Genomic DNA, 27,346 nt, shown 5'->3' on the forward strand with positions numbered 1-27,346 from the left:
AAGCTGTTATTTAGGACAACCTGTTACCCACCTGTATGGAGCCAGTGCAGGTGTGAGGATGCATTAGTGACAGTCATCATTTCCAAAGCACCAGGTCCGAACACTGTAGGAAAGTGCTTCATCTATTAATCAATTTGACCTTCACTGAGACACAGCTGCTACTTATCCCTATTTTAGAGGTGATAAATATGCGTACACTCCCCCAAGATTATGCATCCTTGCTGACCTTTGCCAATGCAGAGCCCTCAGTATAAACCACAGGCGCTGAAAATTCTGATACAAGTTCAAATGGAAGGAATAATGGAATGGAAAGGGTTACGTTCAGACGAGGGGGGGTAGGTCAAGGTAAAGGAGAATGTATGTTAAATAACACGAAAGGTCTTTGGGAAAAGTCATGTGGAAATCTAGACGCTCTCTCTCTCTCTCTCTCTCTCTCTCTCTCTCTCTCTCACACACACACACACACACACACACACTGATTAATAGAGACAAAGTTACGATCTGTCCTTACCTTTCCTTATTATTTGCTTTCTGTCACAGCTGCAGGCTATGGCCTAAATGTAAAACATCCATGGCAATGGTTTTCCTTCCTGACCCTTCCAGCACTTAGGCACTTTCTTCCCATTCGTTCCCATGAAATATGATATTTTAGGATCCCATGAAATATTCGTTCCCATGATATTTTAGGATCTTGTTTGCTGTTTTCTAATCAAATGGACCAAACTGTACTAACACTGAGTAGGCAAGAGTGGAACAAAGAACAATTGCCTTCTAAGTATCTGTGTTCATAGGATAATTCCAACTTCACGTTTCATGTGCAAGGACACAGTTGGAAAAACAACCATGAAACCATAAGACAAGAACACTGCTTCTCTCTTGGCTTTGTTGCCAACTAAAGCTACCATTTGGGATCAGAGCTTACTGGTCTTCTCTGCCTCCTATTTCAGGTTATGCACCCACCTCCTTATTTACTTCAGAAGAGCCTACAAGTAGCTCCAAACTGTCGACTGGCCCATTCATTAATCTATACCATAGACTTGGGCAGCTCATCATAGGATGAATAGTACTGTATGTTATGTTTTAGTTCTCTTTCTTCCAGCAATAATAAATAAAATGCATGCTCATAAAAGCAAGGAATTGTCCCTATAATATTAACTTTAGCCACATAGGAAAAAAATGTGTTAGGCCCCTAAAGGAACAAATGATCTATAAAAACAAATGTTAAAAACCTAATGTAAACTTTTCTTTCCGTTCAAATTAAAAAAAAATCAATTTGATGATATTGAAAAATAACTACTAATACGCTATTTTGATTGAAAGCTTACAAACTGTACTCCCATGATCCAGTTAATGTGATAAACTTATTTGTAACTAGAACTGTGATAATAATATAACCATAAACTAATTTGTCAATGGCTTCTCTCCTAGGATCAGTTAGATATTACACCAAATACTGTTATTGAAGAGTAATAAGTTTTGATCCAATTGGTTTCTTTCATCTAACAGTTGGGACCACAGTTCTAAAATGAGATTACCTGGCTCTCAGAAGTGGTAGGCCTATAACAAATTTCTGAAATTTTTTCTTTTATTGCACGGCACATAGTTTGTCTTCTTATATGGAGCAACAGTTAACTATCATGGCCACAGATTCAGAGATGGAGACATGGGTCATAGCTCATCTTCAAGGTAAAGAACATTTTAGCAATGATAAATGTTCAAAGTAGCTCACTATGATTATGACTTCCTTTTGGGAATGCTTCTCTAAATACACGTATACTTTATCTTCTTAAGATGATATTATCAGTAAGATTATGCTACAAGTTTGTAAGTGACCCTTAAGTAGATTCTGTATATTATAGCACAAATATTTTGTTATCTCTATAATCACATTACTGCTACTCTTTGCTATCTAAAAGGACCCCCCGTGTATACCTATGAATATTCACTTCCCCTTTGTTCCTATTCTAAAGGTGCCCGTGCTGCATGAAAGACCGGCTTGGCAAGGCATGTACAGACCTGCCAGAAAGCAGTCGTGGTCCTTTGTGAACTCAGAATGAGCTTTAAAAAGGAGAAATAAATCCTCAAACTGAAAGAGACGTGAGCCAGGTGCTGTGATGTTCATTTCAGAACTCTGTTATCCTGGCAAGGAGAATTAGAAAGGTAGTCCTGAAAAATAACTACAAGGGGATCAACTGCCTCGGTGCAAAACTAGTCTTATTGTTCTGAGTTTAATAGAGGCTTGGAGGAAAATCAGCTATTTTAGAAACCAGAGCACACTCTCCAGCTCCGTTCACAGCTTGGATTTCTCATTCCTCTGCAATGAATCTTAATCACCGGGCTCTCCTTGCCCCGTTTTGTCTTTTCAAGTTTATTTACTCTCAAGGTAAAATATATATCAGCACCTTCACAATTAGGCTCCCAACACTTAGGAGAGGATTGATAGATTTGATGGAAAATAGTTTTAGGGCTGACAGAAAAAGGAATGGCTAATTAATATGGAAATATGACAGTCTATGGATTGTCTCTTGTTGATTGCAGACAAAGGCTCGCTGACAAAAACCACCAAGAAGGTACATGTCTCCATCACTTAAAAGAAAGGGGTCACTTTTAAAATCAGCTTTTAGAGCCGCAATTTTAAAAATAATGAGCTGTTGGGGTTTTTTTTTTCCTTTTTTTTCCTCATCACTGTTTTCTACTCAGAAACTAAAATATAAGATTTCTCTATTGGATAAGTTGCTCCGTTTAAAATCAAATGGAAAGGAAGTCAGCAATTCTATTTAGATTTGGAATGCAATCCTTTGAAATTAAAGCTCCACGAAGAACCATATTAAATTCCAATTTAATACCATAAGCCAGCATAACAAAATGTTTATTTACATAAATGCAAAGCGTCTACACATAAATCAGTTTAACAGTAATCTGAGCCCACAGTTTCTTATCTTTTCTAATTCATTTAGCTTATTTGCATGGACTATGTAATTAAAAATATTTTCCCATGTCTGTAAGACTATTTGCTAAGATACTATGTTATACTATCGTCCAAAGGACCCTTATGTAGAATAGTTAAATGCTAAATTTCCTTACAACTAATGTATATACACAGGCATTTAAGCAACTGAAACCTGGTGTTTTTATCTATTCCTTTCCTACCTAGAATATAAATATTATGGAGAAGGACAATGTTGTCTTTATAATTCACAACTTGCCTATGTTTAATGCCACATAAGACATGAGGTTGATGATGACAGATGACTTGGATCCCGTCTTCACATAAGGACAGGGGGAGCATGAATATCAGGCCCGCCCATCTGGAGGAGAGAACCTGATCATCGCCGAAGACGCATCTGCTAAGAATGGTTAAGACAACTCCTAAGGGTTTAAGGCTGCAGCCTTTCCAAGTCATGGGTATCACATCTCTAACCGAGAAGGCAACAATGAGCGCACAAGCCTTTGCTCTCTGAAAGGATGCATCCACTTAGCCATTATCTGATCATTTATCAGGCAAGGTTATAACAGTACACATAAGCAGATTAAGCCCAGAAGAGAGGAGCATTTCCCATCCTCTCCATCTAATCTTCAGACAGCACAACAAAGAATAAAAATCTGAATTTTTAAAAGTTGATGATGGTGGAGTCACAGACAGGAGGTTATGAGTTCCACAAATGTAATACGATTTTACAAAAGTCTGAGAATAAGTACTTGATGAAAAGAGGACCCGCGATGACACCCAGATATACCGCATGCAAACAGAAATCAATCTTAAGTCTGCAATATTTAGATAGAAGGGAATTTTTAAATCTTAGTATTAAAATTTAATTGGCAACTTTGACCTTGAGTGCCACTTGAGGTGTCAAATATTGAAGCAGTGCTGGGATTTACTTGAGACTTATGATCTCATGTCCTTGAAAAAGGCCCAGCACCTCCGTGTTCCTGAAATAATTGATCTGTCTGTTACAAGTGTTGTTGTCCCTGATACCAACATCTGTCTCAGGAAGAGAGGTACAAACTGATGAGAACACCTTGCTATATATAAGTGATTCAAATGAGCTACCAGGATTTGCATCTGACATAATATTATATTTATAAAAGCAATTAGTATTAAAAAGTGATTTAAAAAATTCTTAGCCCAGTACAGAACAAGGAAACAGAGTGAAACCATCGTGAACATGGTACCTAAACATTAGGTACGGTAACTAGTAGAATGTTCTAAGTGTCCGGACAAGCCACAGCACTCATGTTTTGGGGGTTGTGCTAGAAATCCACAAAAGAAAAAAAGACCCACAAAACATTTTTCAATTAGAGCTTTCATTCCCTTTATTGAAGTCAAAACCTCTAACAATTATATCCAAAACAAATCACTCTCCACCATCCCTCTTTGTTGTATCTTTTAGTAAAGATAATCAAAAGACTATAAAAGTTGTTTAACAAACAGGAAATAAAGGGAAATATGAAAATTACTACAATTATACAACTTTTGCTTGTTTAATTTTTCAAAATGGGGTCTCACTATGTAGCTCTGGCTGTCCCAGTATTCAACATAAAATTTCATCTGTTTTCAAAGATTTAACTTGCAACTATTGATTCTCCACTTGGCAAAGTGTCCAATATTAAATATCTTGCCATAGAAGAAATTAATCAGCATAATTATTGCTACCAGTGAGTATTTACAGTTTGCTAAGCACATTCAAAAGTACTGTTTAGCCAGGCTGTGGTGGTACATGTCTTGAATCCCAGCACTTGGGAGGCAGAGGCAGAAAGATCTCTCTCTGTAAGTCAGAGGCCAGCCTGGTCTACAGAGCGAGTTCCAGGACAGGCTCCAAAGCTACACGGAGAAACCCTGTCTTGAAACACAAAAACAAAAAAAGGACTGTTTAATCTGCTACCTCACACCATACTCACAATGCCTGTGAGGCAGGTACTAGTACCAGACTTCTATCATAAATATGAAAACCACAACGTAAGAGGGAAGCAAACAGAAAAGGGTGGGATAGCAAGTGAGGAGCTAAGTCTAGTCTAAAGCTGGAACATGCTTCAGAGCCACACTTCCCAACATGAGACTGTGACATGCTATGTACTGTGTCCACAGATAGAATTCAGACAGTAAGAGACAGGATACAGGTGACATGACTTGGAAAAAGGGAAAGTAGGGAGGGGGATCCAAGTGGAAAAGTGAGAGGAAGGTCAATACAGAAAGAGGAGGGAAAAGAGACAAATGCCACCAAGGTTGCTTGATAAAGCCTCAATGATTTGTATACTTCATAGATAGCACGTATAAGTATACACACACACACACACACACACACACACATCTTAAAGGAAGCTACGACACTAGGATTAACAACATTCCCCAACAAGAACTCCAGATTAACAAAAACCCAGTACCAAGCATGAAAAATCTCCTTTAGAATGGTTAGGCAACATGACTCCCAAAAAAATAGCTTGGTTGTCTCTCAGAACTTGAAGGTAAACCCTATTGCTGAAAACAGGGCACACTAAGAGCACAGGACTCAGACTGTTTAAGCTGGATGTAACTTGAAAACCTCCTTCCTGTGGCCTAGCTTCCAAGCTACCAGAAAATACTTGGAAGATGCCAAAGGAGAGAAGCAATTAATCGTCCCACCCAGCTATCATACACAACAGCCGATGAAACCACAACAGGAACTAGCAAGGCGAGATCTCCATAAAGATGAAATACATGGTACTCACATGGTGGTGGTAGCCAACTGCTGTCTAGTTGGAATTACAGCCCACTAACAGGAGGAACACCATGCTTAGTGCTAGAAAGTTAGCTAACTTCCTGAGGCTAGTGAGGGCATGGATCTTAGAATAGAATCTACTAGAGCTCCTTTGCGAGGCCAGAAAAATTCCTAACTACATTGTAAATCTTATCCTTACACCCACCGTTAAGTGTAGCTAACAGCTTTTGTCCAAGAAGCTGCTTTTTGCAGCAAACAGAGACCATCACATAACACCACAACTGGACACAATGCAGACATCAATGGATAATGGGAACCCAGTCCCAGTGGATACATTGTGTCGCAGCTCATGCCTCTACAGCTCAGGAACCAGCTTAAAAGATGGGGCACAAAGATCAGAAGCCATTACAGCAGGATGTTTATTGGGAATCAGTCTCTTGTAGAAATAGCTGCATAACTGAGATCTAAACAGCGGCGATATCAATAGAAATACTAAGTAGGAAGTGGGGAGAACTTATGAGATCACCTCCTTGATAAGGAACTATAGGTAACGTATGACTGCTGAGAGAGGGGGAGTTAGCCTCTACCAGGGATGAGCCCCCAAATTGGTTGTCCAACAGAAAGTGATCAGCCCTGAAACCATATGCACACAAAGAACAAAAACCAACTCTTGTTTAACAATAATAATTATAACAACAGTGTAACAATAATAATTGGGAAGAAGACGCTATCATTTGGGGTGTATAGAAGAAGGAGTTGAAGTGGGGAGACTAGGGAGAGGTTGGAGGAAGGAAAGGGATGAGAGGAAAATGATGTCATTATATTGTGTCCAAAATGTTTAAAAAATAGATAAAATAAAAAGCAAGAGAGTCAACACCTAAGGAAAAATACACAGTCATCCATCAGTTTGTGTATTGAACATTAATTAGGTCTTCTGTCCACATAACTATGTATTAAAGACTTTTCCAATACAAAAGGCCCATAGTTTTGTACGTGGCTCTGAAATCTGATCCTGATGAAGTAGGTACACTTGGTACCCACAAATAGTTTGTTTTTCTACAATACACCTTTTATGGGATTCTTGAAAGCAATCAGCATATTAGAACTTGGAGAAGTTAATTAGATTAGTTAGAAATGGGGATAGGGTGGTCGAAGACACCTTCACATCAAAATAAAATACAAATGGCAACCAATCCTCCTAGGAAGCTCTGTGTTTGTTCTGCCTCAGTTGCATGGATATCTCTTTAAATGTCTTGGAGAAACATCTCCCAAGAATTGTGAAAATCTGTTGAATGACAGTTACACCCGTTGATGACAAGGCAGTTGTCAAAGCCGGGCTCATTCTGAGCAAATGAGCACAGAGGGTCAGCAGAATGAGGCAGAGATACAAAAGCAATCAAGACGGACAAGGACCTTAGGCCTAAGTCCAGGAGTGGCTAAGGGAGGAAGTGTAAAACCTCGCTGCAACTCCAAACACAAGATCATCATCTATCCGCTTCTTCATAAAAATGTGAAGAACGAGAAATATACTCACATGCACGTATCATAGCTACAGGAAAATATTCTAAAATCTACAGAAGTACTTCTTGTATATTTGTAAATTTATTCTTCATAAAGCGCTGTAGGATAGAGTGGTATGAATTTATTTTGTTACCGATCTACTTGGCTGCATTTAGAATCTGAAAACTCACTATATTTTCCTTTAAGAGATTGCCGAAAACTGGTTGTGAAGTAAATTGCAAAGAGTTAAATGTGCATCTTCCAACACTATAAATAAATGCATTTCTCTTGGAGGAAACAGACTAAATAAAAATGCACAGAGGTGAAAAAGAAATTTCAAAATAACACTTTTAAAGGCCAGATTATTTCCTGAACTAGAAATACAACTCATACAGACAAACAAACAAACCACATGGCGTATACACCCATACTGTCCTACTAAATAAATACAACTAGTGAAGGCTCTTCTAAATGGTACCACACAGACCCCTGGGAAGGATCTTGGCTCCAGAAAGTCAGAACTATTAAAAAGGAAAGCAGAACCCTGTGTTTTTAAATGACATCAACTTTGTTCTGTAGTTAAAAGAGTTAAACAGATCTCCAGATGTAAATGAGGCAATTTCTAGCCAGAGGCAACAGGGCTTCCATAATCTCTGCCATCTCATAAACCAGCAGGGCCAGCCTGGGTGTGGCTTCGGTTAAAAGATGTTAGTCTTTGAAAAAGCAGCTTTACAGCTAGGTGAACAGTGCTGCTGCTGAGAACACAGAGCCAAACAGAAATCCAGATTATTCCCCAGCAAGGCAACACTTCTGCACTTCACAGCCCACTTGATGGGGCTTGAGTCAAATTCATATATTTGGATGCTTTATCTGTGAATACCTTGATCTTAGGATCATGCACAGAACAAAAGGGTCAGTGATTAAACTGTGGATGGCATTTCTTAACGGATAAAAAAAAATTATACTAAGATAATGATAGGGGCAAACTACAATGATAGGAAAAAATACTGTTTTCTGCAGCTGAGTCAGCGGTCTCCAGAGGCCACTTGTTCACTGTCCTGACAACCACATTCCTGATTATAAAACCATACAGGTAGAGAATAAGAAAACTTCCCCAAGCGGGGAAGTGGCAGTTGCATGCTCTCCCTTGCCCTCTATTTTTAAGTGGCACTGAGCTGCTTGGTTTTCTTACCTGATTTAGGAGGAGAATGGGGAGGGTGCTGGGTATGTTAGCATTATGCAGGCACCCTGGGGCTGTTCAGCAAGCAAGGAACCAGCTCACCTGCTGACTGTGGAAAGGGCTGGGGGTTAGTCACCCAGGAACGATTTGCAAGTTAGACCTTCACCTCCTGGTCACAAGGCATAGACCAAACTGTGGGAACGAGGCCCTCCATGCAGCCGACTCCCCGAGAAATTTCCATATATGTTCATAATCACTTAACTGGAGTTATCATAGGATATGATACATACCTGGGTCCACCTGTCTGGGAGCTCGACGGAGTCCATTGGTCCTTTTCTGTATGGAAGCGACACAAAGACATGTTGGTATACGGCACATGATCATTATAACTCTGATGCTCTGGCCATCGTGTCGCCTTAGATTCAATTAAAAACATAGCTAAATGTGATCAAAATGTGGTTTTAATGCTTGTATTAATAATTTAATTTCTCTGATAAGTTTTCAATGAGACTATCATGACATTTTAAGTCATTGTCACAAACAGAAACACCTTTGTTTGCCTAATTTATGCATCCTGACCCAATATTTCTTAAAATCATAGAAACTAGGAAGACTAACACCACAGACCCATTTTTGGTTAGAAAATACTCCCAATGAAGAAATGTGAATAGCACAGTCTTAAGCAGATCCGTACAAACTCTAAGTCAGGTAGTTCTGGGCCGTGACAGACAAGTGACTGAAGCAGCCACACAGTCCCAAACCAAAGACCCAAAGCCCTGGCTCCAGAAATGCTTAAATAATAAATGTGTCTTAATTACAGATGAGTTGTATCTTGATACTTAAAAAAGTACATGCAGCTCATGAAGTACAAAATCGATTATTATAGAAAAGGTATTCCTAAGGAAAACTGCGCACTATGAAAGCAAGACAAGGGATTTTTAAATCGAAAAATGCGTGGTTACTATTTGATTTTACTAGCATCGAATTCTTTGCTATAATTAGTACAGTAATTTCACTAATGAAGGATTGATTTTTTTTTTTTTACTTTTTGTTACAAACAAATGTGAATCTGCATGAAGACCACTACATGCAGGACCACTGTATGGAGATTTTCATGAGGAATTTTCTTTTTATATGTATTGGAATTTGTCATTGTGTGTACAGGCCCATGGTTTCAGTCGAAAGATCCTTCACTTTAAGAAGCACAAATAAGTTGTGGATTTTCTCAGGGGAGCTTCTCACGTTGATTTCATTCATAAGTCAAATCACCGAAATGTTGAAATGGGGTCTGTTCACCTTCTCCAGGGGCTCAAAGCCACATCCTGAAGACTCTAGGGTTCTTAGATAAAGCAAATAAAACAAATTTTAAACATGTAATTTTTGTTTTCACCCCAACTACTTTCCAAATGTATTTGTAGAAGACTAATAGGATCATTAAACTCTGCATGGGATCTTTGTTGAGCAGGCAGGGTATCTATTCTAGGAAAACCATTAGAAGCGAACACTGTGAGAGAAATTGTTGCCCTGGGCTACTTGGTGGCCAGTCATAAAAGGGAAGGCACAAGAGTTACAGACCCACTTCTGAAAATTTGGGAAAACTGATGTCAAAGACAAACTCTTCTTTACCTAAATCTTTATTTAAAATTTTTGAGTTTTCTATTGAAAGGGCACCAAGGAACACAACTTACAATGTATTCAACAGAAAAATATCCAATGAGGTCTATAATGCCAGTGTTTGCCTCCTCCCAACACCGTCACCTTCCTAACTGACAACAAAAATCGTCTTTGCCTGTTTTGACTTCAGTTTAAGATTAAGGAGGTGACACAATGTGGTTAGTAATAATATAGAAAAGGTGATTAACTTCAAAGTCAAAGCATGTCTGCTTGTGTTTTCCCATCTTTCAGGAAAAACTATACTAACACTTACTTGGTTAGGGTGGTGGTGAGGGTTCATTCGTTTTAAGTGTTTGGAATCATCAAGGGTTTCCAATGACTAATGTTATTAACTTTGTGGAGTCATGAAAGCTTCAACTCACACACAGGGTATGTTCTGGGAAACTACAGCTTCTACCCCGTGTTGTGGCTTTTGAACCAAGATCTCACTAAATTGCTGAAGCTGCTCTTAAACCAAACATGCACGAGACCCTCTTGCCCCATCCTCCCCAGGAGCAGAGACTGCACGCATACATGACTGCACCCCACTTGCCCTACCAACTGTTTTGATGTTTTTCCTCCAGGAAAGTCATTTAAGTTAGTCACCCTCCTCAAAACAGAAGCTTTTCTGCAGGAAAAGCAGGCAGTAAAACAAAGCACATCTGGAAAATCTGTGATTAACTCGGACAGCACCTTAGAAGCATCTTCTACCACAAAAATTGAAAGATCTTTTGAAACCTTTCTGAAATGTAGAGTGCAATGTCCCCTACTCTAATGCAATTCTCTCTCACACCTATTTTCTCAGCCAGACAGGGCTGGACAGACCGGGTCTGCGGGTAGAAGGTGGTAAAGAAAGGGCATATATGGTTGCCTTGCCTGGAAACTCTTAAGTCAGAGGTCCAGGATACTTGAGAGTCATGTCTCTGGAGTCATAATCTCCTTTGATCTACCCAGAGGGGTTGAGGAGGCAAACCTCATTTTATAGGCACTTGGTAATTATTTCTTGCTTCACTGTCTTGTCTTTTTATTTTGAAAAATACTTTTATTGTCTAAAACCCTCCTGGTCTTCTTGCCTATGTGGGGGAAAATGATTCCCTCTGTGGATTTTTACCAACAACATAAGGGAACATTTCATTTCTTGTATGGAAGTTAGCTTTGGTTCGTGTACAAGGGGGATTGATGCAATGTGTAAAAATGGGTAGACATATAAGAAGAAGCTTGCTTTGTGTAGTCAGAAGGACCTGTGATGACCTAGGCTGCGAGTGGGGTGACTACGGCTGGACAGCTACGCAAGCCTATGGTCCTGTGGCTGTGGAAAAGACTGGCCTGCCTTGACAATGAAGTCAAGTTTTAAAACAAAACTCCAGGATAATACAATGTGTAGCACCAAAGGGTAAACAGAAGAGAATGCTAAGCCAGTATAGGAGAGGCAGGGGGTATGCAGGAAAAGAAACAAAATAAAAAACCACATTCTTAATATTCTTTGTTACACTTTTCCTAAAAGGGAGCAGTTTCGAAGTGAATTGGCTAGCCTCACAGCATACTATCATCTCTCTAGACAAAGGGGAAGTTATTAGTGAAGTTACACGTTAAATGAAAATTGCACTATTACATTCAAAAGTTAAGAAAATCACTACAACGCCGAGGCTATGTTTTTTTTTAATTTTCAACACGAAGATTAATTCCTTTTTATTAATAGGCTCACATGTAATTTTAAGGGTATAAACGTGTCTGAGAGAATTATTTAATATCATGTGAGAATGATTAACCACTTCTTATTAGCACATTCTCCCTCTGCAAATACACCCACTTCACGTTACTTCCTTGAAACCAAATGAAATCATTTTCTTAGGAATAAAAAAGAATACACATGTCTAATAGGATAAATGTGAAGTAACCTTGAGCTGAAGCTTCAGACTCCACAATGCTATGTTTCTCCATAATCTAAGACCAGAGTGCTCAGAAAGACCATGCGGTGCAAGAAGGATCCTGGCACCCCTGATTTGAAAAAAAAAAAAAATCCCTCCCTGTCTCAGAATGAGTAACAGAAATTTCGGGGTAACTGGCACTAGCCTGCAATGAGTCATGATGTTCCATTATTTTCAGAAAGCATTGGTGCTGTGTTATATATGTTACTTGGTCTAAACTCTAGGTCCTAACACCCACCTAACTAGTACAGTGAGCAGCTGCATCTACCACGAGGTTCCTCCTACCACACCCTTGTCACCCTGCATGCAGACATTACAGGCGTAGGCAAAAGGCAAGAGAAGGGACCTCTGAGGGCATTTCCCCGCGCTTGCCATATTTTCACCAACTGTATAAGAACTAGCTGGTAAAAGCACACTAATAATGCAGCTGCCTTATTGGCCTGGAGGTGATTTTTATTTTACTAGACTTTCTGGTGCTGACACTGGAGACCAATGAGGACAATGTGCTAATCAGCTTAGTAAATAGACTGGGATCCTTTCATTTTGAAAGTCTCGGGTAACCTTAGTTTTTACTCATTCACACCCACTTTATATTTCATTTTCTCTGCTAATTTTTAACTTAAATTTTTGCTATGGTACTTTTGCAGAGTCAGGTAAATTTTTGTTACTTTTGATGGACAGCCAAAATAATGGTGGTGCAGAATCTGTCATAGGCTGCATTCTCTTCCATTTCTGCAGTGACTTTATAATGAGAACTATCCTCAAGAGCACCCCTGGAAGTTAGACTGTGCTAAACCAAAGGGAAATGTAAACAGAGCTTGATTTGATGAGTGGGGCACAACAGTGACCACGTTTGTACTGAAGAGGAAATTGCTAGGAACCTGAACCCATACACTTGGAACTATGGCAGAATTCAGGCAGGTTACTGCAGGGCAGTAAAACAATAGTTCACAGAGGGCGCTGGGTCTGCCATCGTTCTGACAGCCCCGACTTCATTCACTATTACCGTAAAATATCCACCTTGCTCCTCAACCGAAGGCTTCCAGACAACAACTGTGAAAATTCCTGATCCCGGTTCATGTTTTGACAAGCACCTGGCAGCTCCCTCCGTTTCTGTTCCACTCAGTCAGAAAAGGCACATTTAACACCGTAAGAGCTCACGCCTGTTTAAGTTAGCAAACCCCTTGAAACGCAAAGCTTACATAAAGAGTTTAAATGGCAGTCTTACCTCTGGTGGTTTGAATGGTCCTTGTTCTGAAACAAATGTAAAAATTGGCATGGTCAGTGCGGTCGTTTGGTTTGGTTAGCAGCCTTAGCTTGTCCTCTGCAGAGTGGCCGAACACTACCGCTTTGTTTTCTTAACTGATACCTGTAATATATTTCCAGGGTCCCGCGGGCTGGGCTGGTTAATTGTTTTGCAACCTGGGTTCCTCTTACCTTATTGGCCTGTCAGGACCGTGACTCATCCTTCTAAATGACTCGCGGGTTATGCTTAACTCTGTCAATTGTTTATTAAGCACTGTCAATCTAGCCTCGTAAAACTCCTTTAAGACAAGGACTGAACCACATTTATATGCACGATCCTGAGTGGCAAGTCTTTCTTTTGACACATCTGATTTGAAGATCTAAACACACTGTTAAATGGTATTGGGTAGACTAGTTCCTGCAACTTGCAAACTTAGCCCAGCAAGCATTCCACAAGAGAAAATTCCCATTAACTGCTAATAATACTCACTTTTTATTTTAGATACATTATACTTTGGTTTACAGATAGAAACCTTTTTTTTTTTAATCACCTCAGTCAGGATTTAGCTCCAACACTATTTCATTTTTACTTCACATATTTATAAACAGACACACCATCTTTTTTTTTTAACTATAGTTTGGTTCCTAAAACTGATTCACACTCGCTGAGTCTGGAGACGTTCAGGTGAGTAACCTGGTTGAGGGCCCAAAGGACGTCAGAGTAAGAGCGCGTACTGACGTAATGCAGATGGAAAACTGGTAGGTGTCTTTCTACTCCATTTCCCCACATCCAGCAGCATCTGACCGCATTCTAACGTCTCCAGACACAGTCAAAATCCCTCACCATTGGGAGCCCAGGCCTGCACTTTTCCCATCTGAAATAAACTCTAAGAAAGGAACTGAGAAAAAAAAATAAAAGATGCAACCAAAGAAGACAGAAGGAGAGCAAAGGCAGCCAGGATGGGGGCTCTGCAGGATTTTTCCTTAAAAGCCTGGGAGAAGCCACAGGGCCACAGTTCACAGGGAAAGCTTCTATCAGGACACCTGCCCTGCTGGAGCAGGCTGCTTACATAAGAACACAGCCTGGGGCAAAGAACAGGAAGTCGTTTTGTGGGCTTTCACCTCTCTCTCTCTCTCTCTCTCTCTCTCTCTCTTTCTCTCTCTCTCTCTCTCTCTCTCTCTCTCTCCTTTTTTTTTTTCCATTTTAAAGGACAACTCCACATTAATGGGAATGGAAGCTCCAAGAGCAGAAAGCCCCTTTCCTTCTGGAGAAAAGCTAAGTCTGTCTGCCTTTGTCGATTTCAAAGCCCATCACCCCAGCTTCACAGATAACTGACTGCCTCCATTGAAGGTGTCTTTGCTAGGCCTAAAATCAGCCTTTACAAAGGAGTATTCCTGGACAGAAAGGCTAGCTCACTTCACTTCCTCCCCTACAGAAACATGTTTCAGGAGATAAACTATCTAAGACCTAAGAGAGCCGGCTAGGAAGGGAGGATGTGAAAGTTATCTTTTCGCCAGACTCAGAATATACCTTTAACTGAACTTAGGTTTTCTGGTGTTTGGTTTTGTTTGTTTTAGTTTGACCCCCAAAGCCCCATACCACGTATGTGTGTTTGTGTGTGTGTGTGTGTTGGCCTTGGTGGTGGTAGTGTATCCATGTGGATAAGCTTACCTGCGTGTGGTAATAAACAGAGTTTGAGGCCGGATGTCTCCCTTCATTGTTTCCCCGCTTTATTCTTTGACCCAGGTCTCTCACTGAACCTAAAGACTGCCCTTGCAGGTCTGCAGGCTGACTAGCTAACAAACTCCCAGGTCCACTTGTCTCTGTCTCTCTGTGCTGGGGTTCTGTGGTGCACCACCACACTTGGCTCTTATGTGGGTTCACGGCTATTCTACGCTCAGATGTTCATACTTGCCCACCAAGCCTTTCCCCATGGGGCCAACTCCGCAGCCCCAAAGCTTGTGTCCTTCAAGTCCCCATTTCACTTGTGTGGGGAAAAAAGGCCTATTAACTCCAGTTATTTGTGGTTACTGTGAAGGGTAATGTTTCTCTGAAAAGGTCTTGGAGAGAGCAGGGATACAAGGAACATACTTAAACATGATAAAAGCAATATATAGCAAGCTGACAGCAACCATCAGACTAAATGGAGAGAAACTCACAGCGATCCCACTGAAATCAGGAACAAGACAAGGTTGTCCACTCTCTCCATATGTATTCAATATAGTTCTTGAGGTTCTAGCTAGAACAATCAGACAACTAAAGGAGCTCAAGGGGATACAAATCAGAAAAGAAGTCAAATTCTCACCATTTGCTAATAATATGTTAGTTTACATAAGTGACCCCAAAATTCGACAAAAGAACTTCTACAACTCATAAACACCATCAGTAATGTAGCAGGATACAAGATTAACTCGAAAAAAAATCAGTAGTCCTCCTTCACACAGATAATAAACGGGCTGAGGAAGAAATCAGAGAAACATCACCCTTCACAATAGCAACAAATAGCATAAAATTTCTTGGAGTAACTCTAACCAAACAAGTGGAAGACCTAAATGACAAGAACTTTAAGTTTTTGGAGAAAGAAATTGAAGAGGATACCAAAACATGGAAAGATTTCCAATGGTCTTGGGTAGGTAGAATTAACATAGTAAAAGTGAAATGTTACCAAAAGCAATCTACAGATTCAATGTGATGACCAGCAAAATTTTTCACAGACCTCGAGAGAACAACAGTCAACTTCATATGGAAAAACAAAAAACCTAGGATAGCCAAAACAATCCCTGACTTCAAACTCTACTACAGAGCTATTGGACTGAAAATAGCCTGGTATTGGCATAAAAACAGACAAGAGGACCAATGGAATCAATTCAAAGACTCAGATATCAACCCGCACCCCTACGAATACCTGATTTTTGACAAAAGAAGCAAAAAAAAAAAAAAGGATGGATCTAGAGACCCTCATATTGAGTGAGGTAACCCAGACCCAGAAAGATAAATATAATATTTACTTACTCATAAGTGGTTTTTAGACATAAAGCAAAGAAAAACACAATCCCAGAGAACATAAACAACAAAGAGGACCCTAAGAGAAATATACATGGGTCTAATCTACATGGGAAGTAGAAAAATATAAGATCTCCTGAGTAAATTGGGAGCATGGGGATCATGGTAGAGGGTAGAAGGGGATGGGGAAGAAGGGAGGAGAGAGGAGAAAAATACATAGCTCAATAAAAACAATTAAAAAGAAAAAAATCTGAGTTCTAATGTGATCATGTCATATAGTAATCTTCTACTTTGTATTTTTATATGCTTCACATTATGTTTATATAGGTTTTATATTTATATATAATATTTTCTGTTCAGAAATTCTTAGCCAGGATCCTTTGCTCAAACTTTTGAATTTTTGACAGTTGCAATAACATTTAACTTGACTGACTCCTTTATAGACATAACCTTAATTCATACAAACATTACTTCAACAGTTCATTAACTGATAGTAATGCAATGGTAGCCTGAGAGGCAAAGCCAACTACTGTACTAGTTCAGATAGATTCCAAAGTAAAAGTTTATTCTGGCTAGAAAATGGATCAACTGCCAAGAAGGGTGATCTCGTTTTGATGGGAAAGTTGATCTCATTTTGAAGCCTTCAGTCCCATCCTTTGCTTTCTCTTGGTATGAATCCAAATCTACTGATCAGGAGGTTGTGTTGCTAGGAAATTCTGTGTGTGGGTGGAACAGTTACTACATCTTGGATAATAAGAGCTAGTTATCATCTAATATTGGGCTGAATTCTGACCCAGAAGAATGGCTGAGAAATGAAGAAAAATCTCTTTTTCTTTCCATCTCTTTTCTCTCATGGGAACTTTCTTTAGGATAGTTATTCAATTCTTCAAGTTTCTAAAAGTTTTTAATCCTCAACTTGTCCTTACCCTGCAGCCTACTTCTTGGGCTCCTATTGATCAAACTATAAAATGCTCTTACCCTTTCAGGAACCTTTCTAGATGGTGACTTACAGGCCCTCAAGGGGTTTAAGCCTTGCATTCTTTCATCGTGTCTCAACTGGCTTAATGTAATTCTAAGTGGTGTAACTAAGGTGCTTGGAGCCTTTGCCGAATTCCATCTCCAACACCAGCAGAGCTCCGTGGGTATATCTGGGTATGATAAATGATTTTCACTGAAGTTTTAGGTTCCCATTCTATAATGTGCTTAACCAAATTCAGTCCTGCTATGTTTGTTTTTCCGATGGAAGTGGCTGTCAATTCACACCTTACTACACAAATTGCTTTTTCTTTTATCTGAAGTTCTATTTAAGACTAAACAAACCAACGTGCAGTAAGACTGGTTGTCAAAAGAGGGGCCACATAAAAGCAACTACTGATGTCTGAATGGAAGGTACCTAACCTTCATGGCTTACAGGCTATTGCCAGGATTGGCCAGCGTTAGGAAGAGAGTATGTGAATGCCATGCTCACTTCTCTGATCTCCAATGGGGTTTTGGGAAAGAACAGAAAGCCACAAGCCATAAATAATACATGGGGGTAAAGTTTTGATTTCAACTTGAATCTAATCACACAACAGTTTCCAATTCTTACTTTTAATAATTACTAAGGTATCACTAAGCTGACCCAACTGCCAAGTGAAAGGTAAAATAACTATCCTTACATATAAAATTCTCTTGATGAATCAAGAAAGATGACTCATTTATACAAAAGAGGTAAGTGCCTTTACACAAGAGAAAAGTCACCTCTTGGTAATGAAATCAGAGATCAAGGCTCAGTTTATGTTAAATTAACATGTTAAAATGTCTGGTGGTAGAAGGCTGAACTAACATTTTACTCTATAAGTTATACCTCCTCTTAAAATATGCAATGCTATTTATAAAAGAGCCTGTTTCTGATGCCAATTTGTGGTGCAGGCTCTCGGTAGCAATCTCCCAGGTTTAAGTTTTAGGATACCAAGGCAAATCCATTCCTATTAGAGCTGGCTACAGCAGGAGCAGGAGTAGCAGCTGACCTAGATAAAGGAGCAATTAAACAGATAAGCAAATGGGGATCTGCTTCGGTTAAATATTAGAGCAGCTGAGGCTTGCATTCCTACTGAAAGAAAAGATACATTAAGCCAAAGTTGTTTGCGCCAGCGATATTTGCACCCAAGGCTACTCTCTTTGTTTAATCTGGAAGATGGGGGGAAGCTATATGCTATATTGATTGCTGTCAGGGCAGGAAGGGGACTAAAGGGCTTAGTCACATGTTACAACAAGCAAGATCATAAATGACCCTGAAGTTGGCAGTCTAGGATTAGCCCTTCCCTCGAATTGCATCAACTCTGCAGTAACTTGCTGAGAGTGTCATATAATGGTGCTTATACCTACCTATTCATTACTATCACTGGAAAGTTTTGGCACAGACTTCAGAGCCTGTGTGAGTGGTGATCATCAAAGCTTCTATGGTGAACATGTAGGAGTCAAGTGGAGTTCAACGAAAGAGGTAGAACAGAATTTCTTTCCTGGCCTTTATTTATGTCCATGCAAATCCCCAGGCATTAAGATGCAAACTAACTTAACTACCCACCCTTCAAATTTGTTTCCAAGTTGCACACTTTGTCTCATATATATATGTTTTTCTTATACTTCAGATATACTTAAAGTAATAATCTGTCATGATCATGTATTAATATGAATAGATTGCTTCATTCAAAAATGCACTGCATCTTTTGCCAAGCAATTATTATTTCCAAGGTGAATAAAGACTCAATAGATTTGAAGGATAATAGAGCGTGAATTATAAAAGGTTTCTAAACCAAGAGAAGACAACATCTAAAAAACAAGGCTAACTTCCACAATCAAAGGATCTTTTCAGGCCTGGTGGTTAATGTTTAGCCACATATTGTATTGTTGGAACTGCGTTTATATTGAAATAGTTCTATTGTAGGGAAAGTGATAACTTGATTGTCAGTGTCCTACCCTTGGACTTGGTACAAAGGGATGGATTCAAAAGATAAGAAACATATTCCCCACCTTTCCCTTGCACACCAAATGCACAAAAGAGCTATGAGAAAAAGTAAGAGTGTCAGAGACAGCAATGATCCCAGGAGCAGAGTCCCAGTCTTCCACTACAATACAGCTCCCCATGTAACTGAGCTGAGGCCATGTATGTGTTTTTCACCAATGGTAGTGATTTAAAAAAAAATGGTGTTTCCAGGACATGCTGGTAGACGCACATGGAACTGGACAGCCACATGCTTGGTGGGCGACCTGCTCTGGAGGATTATGAAATGCTAGGCAACAGTGTATGTTCACTGAATTAAACTTTAAAACTACTAGAGACAGGGGTGGGGAGTAGGGATACCACCTATTACAGCATAGCCTAACCTTGGAAAACTAAATGAGCCCTACCCTCTCGGTTAATTAAAGTCAGATTCACATGACCGTCTGGCGATCAAAATGATGTTAATGATTGGCAAGGAAGCAGGACAGGAGAACTAAGAAAAAGAAGGGCTGATCTTGGACTGCTAACGAGGAAAGGGAATATTCCATCTAGAGGTAGCAATAAGAGCCAAATAAAAATCCTAACAATGGAATTGACTGGATCAGGAAGTAGATTTACACGAAAGCAGCTTTTTAAAGAAAAAAAAACACCAGGTGTTGTGGGAGTTGGTTCATTTTCTTGCCTCTCGCTAACCTACACCAGGTGTACTGCCTGGTAATCAATGCTTAGGGCATAATTCTTTCCTTGCATAACTACCCAGGAAGGAATGTAAAAGGTCTACTTGGTTTATTTCATTCTTAAAGTACAAGCCAGTGAATCACAGAATGAGGATTTATTATTATTAGCTTTATTTATTTATTTGTTTGTTTGTCGCCTTGGCCTACCATCGTATCAAGTTCTCTCCTCCACAAGCATGGAACCCAATAAGCTTCCACACTGTTTCTAAACCTAAGGTGATGATGATCTTCAGGACCCAGGAACCTAACTTAGTCATCTGTCCATGCCTCGAGTGGCTTATCCATTCACATATCCACACACCAAGTCTTCCCTGAGGTCAAAACATCAGCTGCATATGGTTGAGCCTAATTAGAGGGATCAGCCAGATGGCAAGCCTCATAAACGTGATAAAATGCCTTGATAAAGTTAATTATAAGATGCCGGGAAAACAGAGATAACTGGTAGACTAAGAAAGGCCAGGCATGCAGAGAACCAGAAAGTCTTCCAAGTGGGGGTAATAGTTGTACTGAGTTTTCAAACTGAACAGAATGAGGAAGGAAAGACTAACAGAGACACAAAGAAGACATGTAAGAAAAGTAGTTGAAGAACTACGATTAAGTAGAAATCCAAGGTCAGTTGGGGAAGTCAAGGGACGGTCAAAGGAGGGGCAGAAAAACGGTGCAGAGCTAGGTGTGCTGTTGGGGGAAGTTTGGACAGTATTCTATAGAAAATGGTAAGAGCAGAAGTGAGCGAGTGATGTAATAACAATGGATTCTGAAGGATGAGCTCAGGAAGTCTGTATGAGGAATATGATGGAACACGGAAAGCAGAACAGAATCAGTGAGGATTCCGTCTAAATCAACACTGCAGCAGGAGGTTCTCAGCAGGATAGGAGAAGAACGAAGAGCTGACGAGCAAGGAGGGCGACGCACCAACTTCCGCCTGGGTTTGGGCGAGCATGTGGACCAAGAGTTAAGAAAGCCTGCATTGCGAAAGGGAAAGGAGCTTTGCACCAGGTCCTGCAGGTTACTTAACAGCCACTGGCAGATGAGATGTGAGCTGACGACGGAGGTGTGAAATCCAGATTTCAGGAAACATGTCATATGTAGATGGAGCCAAGACCTATCTTCATTAGATGTGGGTTACAACTTAGGTGACAGAAATAAGTCCAATCTCTGAAGGCTGCCTATGGGGTAACGGGGTGTGAGAGAGAGTTTTCAAGGAGACTGGCTAACAGTTTCCCATAAGAAAGAGTGAGCGAGGCAGGGCCTGTGGGGAGATGGCCAGAGTGTGCAAGGATGTGGCCAGAGCTGCAAAAGCGGGGCTTCTGGAGCCTCCATCTGGACCCTGGTCTACTCGATCATGGTGTGAACCTGTGCTTCCTCGCCTCCCCACTTACTTCTGTGTATATGACCCACTCAAAGCGAAAACATCACGTTCACCTTCCACAACTGTCCAAGGTTTATTACAATGTCACCATCCATATTCATCACCGTGCCCCGCTCTACAAATGTACTCTGACACACACTAACCAGCCAGCAATCTCCCTGGCTCTTGAGAATATAATTAGACGGAGGTAAGCTTTGGAACTAGAAACCTCTATAAAGTGAGAATGAGTCTTAATCCACGATTGATGTTATATGGGAAATAACTACATAAACATTTAACTTTGCCTTAAATCAACACCGCTAACTTGTTTTAAATTTGCCTGTTAGGGTAATCTTCCTCAAAGTCAAGTTCACCAAGTAGCACATTTCACTCCACACAAAATTCCCACTCCAGTCTCTATCCCCAAATGTACCCTGTGCTTCCTCCTTCCTTCCCTGAGCCTGTGTAGCCGATACTGCAGAAGTCAGGGTCAATGAATGCCCGAGTGTGCCATTTCCAACTAGTGAAGTCTCAACACGAAACATGGCGTGCAGGGATTTTCAGCCGAGGAAGGAAGAGAGCATGAAAGCAACTTTCCCATAATAACACAGCACAGTAATTATTCTACCACACTCATGGCAGACATAGCAGCTCAGCCTGACGCTCTAGCCACAGCGTCTGCATAGACTAGTTCAAGGATAAGAAGGTGAACCCAAAGAAAAACATATATTGATCCTCCTGGATATTGGAAGTAGACAAGATTGCCAGACAAAAGTGGGGAGCACTAGGGTAGGGATGAGGTGGGGGGAAGGAGAGAGGGGGAGAGAGAAGGGAAAAGGGAAGGATTGGGGAGAATTGGGAGAATGGGATGGTTGAGATGGAGGAAGAGTGGATATGGGAGGAGGGAAGAAGGTATCTTAATTAAGGGAGCCGTTTTAGGGTTGACAAGAGACTTGACTCTAGAGCAGTTCCCAGGTGTCCAAGGAGATGTCCCCAGCTTGTTCCTTGGGCAGCAGAGGAGAGGGTGCCTGAACTGGCCTTACCCCATAGCCACACTGATGAATATCTTGCATATCACCATAGAACCTTCATCCAGCGATGGATGGAGATAGAGACAGAGACCTACACTGGAGCACTGGACTGAGCTCCCAAGGTCCAGATGAAGAGCAGAAGGAGGGAGAACATGAGGAAGGAAGTCAGGATCACGAGGGGTTCGTTGACCCACTGAGATGGTGGGACTGATCTAATCGGAGCTCACCAAGGCCAGCTGGACTGGGACTGAATGAGCATGTGATCAGACCGGACTCTCTGAATATGGCTGACAATGACAGCTGAGTGAGAAGCCAATGATAATGGCACTGGGTTTTGATTCTACTTCATGTACTGGCTTTTTGAAAGCCTAGTCTGTTTGGATGTACACCTTCCTAGACCTGGATGGAATGGGGAGAGCCTTGGACTTCCCACAGGGTAGGGCAGCCTGACTGCTCTTAGGACTGGAGAGGGAAGCAGAGGTGGAGGGGGAATAGTGGGAGGAAAATGGGAGGAAGGGAAATTTTTAATAAATAAATGTATTTTAAAAAAAAAAAAAAAAAGAATGGGTGAGTTTGAAGACAGTGCAGCGTCTTCCGGTTTCTAGAGGGCACCTCCTGAGGGACAGGGGAGAAAAGTGCTGACGCAGTGACCACACGGAGCCCCTTCATCCTGAGGATGAGGCCTCTAAATGACAAAGTGACAAAGCCAGGTCTGAAGGAAAAGGGAAGCCTGCTAGGCAAGCCTTTCATTTCATACTCCTCTTTAACTAGGAGAATTCAATGTCACGCGCTCACCTCTTCCAATTCCCAAGCAGGAAAGGACACACAGAGAAGAGGGGAAAGTCATGGATACGGAGACTGGGGAGACACTGCGTCAGTAGGAGGATTCAGGGCAGTGTCAGAGACTTGAAAGTCCGAGGGCGTGTGCTCATGGAATGGAGTCAGAGTCAGAAACAAAACAAAAAACCTTTCCCCTGCTTTATGGTAAACTGCGAAACAGTGTTTAAAGCCTGCTGCTACCTTTTTACTGGATGGTATCTCAGTATCTCATTATCTGGAGCCTACCAGACGTTAGCATTCCTAATTTTCAGCTGCCTCACTTTCAACTGTTTATGAGCCTGTTTTCCTCACTTTAAAATGAGGGGCCCTAGGTCAGAAAGCATCAAAGTCCTAGCTCTAAGGGCTTATATGGGGAGGGCAGGTGCAGTCATTAAGAACACCTGGCCCTCACCCAGTCATTTCAGACATTCAAATCTAAAACTCCTGGTCGTTTGCAAGCACCCTAGCCTATCCTAAGCAAATAGTATGTTCACTGAAGAGCAAGACATGGAAGGGTGGAGCAATAAAGCAAGGTTTTGTTGTATCAGGTTGATGGTTGGAGAATAGCAGTCCTAACGTATATAGTACCGCTGTTCATTCCACCTCTCTGTAAACTGTCCTGACCTTCAGACTGATGAAAATGGTAACCTTATCAGTTACACTTTACCTCCTTCAGCCAGCAGCAGGAGCCCTCTGAGCTTACTGGCCACGGGAAGGACTATTCTAAAAACTGAAGACTCTCTGTAGGATATAGAAGTCCTCAGCACAGTGGGGGTACTCAGTCAAGGTCAGGATCTTTGCTAGCAGGGCTGGCCCGGCCAGGCACAGAGGATGGCGCACAGGGCCCTCTGACGATGTCTATGAAGGAGCAAAAGGACAGGGCTGTGCTGTGATCGCAGCCCTCTAATAGGGCTCACCTTTTCTGCAACTGTTCCTTTTCTGAACTCAGCCCTGCCTGAAATAAGATATTTTTCTGTTCCACTCTTCTTCACATTATCCAAAATAATTCAGTGTCCACCTTCTCCTCTGGGAAAATCAAAGGTTGACATGGCTACCTTTTGAACTCAAGCTGTTAAAGTTCCTTTCTTGTGTTCAAAAACTCTTCCTGATTTTGAAAGGTCTTATTGATAAAACACAGAGGAACTCAGGGGAAAAGGACAAAGAGAAACGAGAAGAAAGAGAAAGAATAAAGAGGCCAGAAAAGAAAGAGAAGGGAGAGAGCCCAAGAGGAGCAGCAAGAGGCAAAGGCTATTGAATGCATAATTTGCAACGGGCTCCTACAACAAGCATAGAGTGCTATTTTTAAAAACCAGCAGAGACTGTTTACATAAATCCAAAGGATATAGGCTTTGTTTAATGTGGAAAATGATAATGTATTCAATTCATGAATTCTTGAATTAGTCTGTGTAATGTTTGCTTCTGGAACCAATAACGAATCTGATATAAATATTTAAAAGAAAGAAAAAGTTTAAGAGCTCAAGATAGAAGAATATTGCCCTTCTCCTTTGTTTTCATGACTGATTGCACTGGCAGGATTCAGACAATTTGGTGATATATTTGGGGGCTGAGGTAAATGAAAGGAGTGTCATGATACCATCCAAGTGTATCCTGAGGACCTCTGCTTCCAAGCACATGTAAAAGTCAAATAGATATTAAATAATTTAAAACTAAGTCATGTAGAAAAGTCACACCGATATTAAACAATTTTCTAATTGTACTTATTAATGATGTTTTCAAAATGATATGTTCCAATAAACACACATTAAGAATAAATTGGGCCTTAATTATATTTAGCAAGTTTTATGTCCTCATTAAAAACAGAATCCCAACAATAAACATGACTTACCAATGGAATTAACTCTGCCACAATTGTCTACTCTTCCCAAACATTCTTTGTGTGCCTTTGCTCCACACTTAACGCATAAATAGCCTTGATAAAATGTTCCCCTGCAAGGTAAAATTGGAGAATGGTGTATTAAAATGTGCTAAATGCTGCTTACGTAAAATCATTAGTCCAAGGAATAGGAAGAAGAGGTCACCGTGCTGTCCAAAGTACCGTCAGAATGGGGACAGAGGACGTCTACGAGCGTCTTGAGGAAACAGAACAGGTCAAAGGCCAGGAAGGATCTACTGTGTCTCAAGTGGGAAAGGAACACCTCTACTTCAGAACACCTTTGAGAATATGGCTAAAATGCCTAAAATACTTTGCAACTATCCCAGTTCATTTAGACTGGAAAACAGGCAGGCCTGAGCAAGCTTACCTCAGGAGCATCTGACAGACTTTGCAGGACGTCACCCGGGTGAAGGTGTGCATCTTGAAGTCATGGAAATTGGAGTCTGCATAATCTGGCCTTATGTTAGATCTGTGAAAAGGAAAAAGTTACTTCCGAAACAAAGTTTCACAACAAAGTGGCAATCTCAAAGAGCAACGTTCTCCAAAACTGCATGGAGAAGAGAGGAAACTCAAGCTGGAAGATGAGGCAGCCAGCGTGCACTGGCTTCCAAGCCAGAAGTCGGCTAGCATCAAAACCTGTGCTGAAGCCCAGCTGTGTGCAGACCTGTGACAGGGGAGACAACTGCAAGCTGACACAAGCCAGAACTGCAGGCCACAGAGGTCTCCACAGCATGCCACCTTGGTCAGCCCTCTGGGAACCAGAAGGCTGGACATCCAAGTTTGGTGCCAGTTTCTTTGCATTACCATGTCATGAAATTATAACCTAGCTGGTGAGATGGAAGGTGAGGCACAGGGCAGTGTGTTTCCAGATCTCATCTCTAATGAAGAGCACAGATCATAGCGGGGTCACCAGAAGGGAGTGAAGCCATCCCTACAGAGAAAGTTGACCATCCATGCATCAATCTGATCAGGAAAACACTTCTCCCTTAACAATATACCAGCTTCACCGTCCAAATAAACCTGAACAAAATCACTTCGTGTTTGGAATTATACTTATGGTGTATGTGCAGGCATCCAAAACTCTACTGTATACCTCAAAGTAGCAGTCCAGTGTACACTGAGCATATCCCGGGGATGGAGAAAACACTTGGCATTCGTTGCTTGTTTAACTGTCACGTTAGTCCTGAATGTCTGGCATGAATAACAGCACTGGCTCGCCAACAAGGAAGCAATGGCTTCCCCTAAAGTGATAGAAATGGCAGCTACAGAGCTTCTACCCAGGTATGTGTCCTCAGCCACTAAAGTCACAGCGACAGAAGAAAATCAGCAATATCTACATTCGAATTGCTAGGTCTCTGAGGCTTAATGGGTGTGTTGGAAACAGGTCAATATAGACAGCTGTAGAGAACTGTTGGCATTGTCTTTAACCTAGCCATAGTACAGAAAAAATAAAATATAATAAGCCTTAGGTGGATATGAATTAGTGGTACATCTAGAAAGATAATCTCTTCGGAGACATTAGACACAACTTGAGAGACTGGAAGGTATGTTTGAGATTCTGATGAGCTAGGAATTCCCCTTTTATAGAAGACAGCGTCTCTCAAGCTCACAGAGTCGCGGCGTAATGAAGCATCGCACAGGCAGGCAGGCAGGCAGGCATCAATCTCTGAGGTACCAGGAGAAGCCTTATGAAAAAACATTCGCCAAGGCAATTGGAGTAGCAGGCAGTGATGCAGAAGTGTCAGAGAGGTCAGTCTTCCCATCCATCTGCTGAATAGGAGCTGCTGAAAAGGAAATCAAATCTGAGGGCCATCTGGGCGTTCTCTGCTATGTGCTTCTGGTGACCTCTCTTTTTAGGGAAATGTTCCAGTGCATGACAAACAGTATGGCTATTTCTACTTTGGAGTGTGTGTGTGTGTGTGTGTGTGTGTGTGTGTGTGTGTGTGTTGCTGATTAGAAATTGCACTGCTCTTCTTCACAGAAGGATCTAGAAACAAAACTCTCACACTGACTCCAGAAAGTCAGGCACCGAAAGCTGCATCAAAACCTATTTCCATAGCCGAAAATGGCTTCTGTTCATTTTTCTCGAAGCATCAACATGACTCAGTCATATATACATTGTTAAATTTATTCGAAAGCAGTGCTTGCTCTAAAGTGAAGGAAATAACATTTCAAGTCCTGAGAACTTAAAACATTCATCCACCTGGAGTTTTTAAATCTATTGCATATAGGGAATTGTATAGACAGGTTCCCAAGCAACTAAGAACTTAGCTTCATCTGTTTTCCTAGACATGGGTGGCATGCTTTTCCTTGGATTCACTCCAAACT

At 41.0% G+C, this 27,346-nt stretch overlaps 1 protein-coding gene across 3 annotated transcripts in view; it reads right to left on the reverse strand.

Annotated features, from left to right (window-relative positions):
- Positions 1-27,346, reverse strand: part of Vav3 (vav guanine nucleotide exchange factor 3) — a 316,005-nt gene that overhangs the window by 90,846 nt on the left and 197,813 nt on the right. For all 3 annotated transcript variants that reach the window (XM_048443543.3, XM_048443541.3, XM_085677808.2), the window contains exons 16-19: positions 25,386-25,487; positions 24,971-25,071; positions 13,186-13,211; positions 8,667-8,712 (exon numbers count right to left, since the gene is read on the reverse strand). In XM_048443543.3, coding sequence (XP_048299500.3) covers positions 8,667-8,712; positions 13,186-13,211; positions 24,971-25,071; positions 25,386-25,487 — 275 coding nt within the window. The remainder of the gene's footprint in view (positions 1-8,666; positions 8,713-13,185; positions 13,212-24,970; positions 25,072-25,385; positions 25,488-27,346) is intronic.

Source organism: Myodes glareolus, chromosome 17, assembly GCF_982192425.1.
Source record: "Myodes glareolus chromosome 17, mMyoGla1.1, whole genome shotgun sequence".
Taxonomy (NCBI): domain Eukaryota; kingdom Metazoa; phylum Chordata; class Mammalia; order Rodentia; family Cricetidae; genus Myodes; species Myodes glareolus.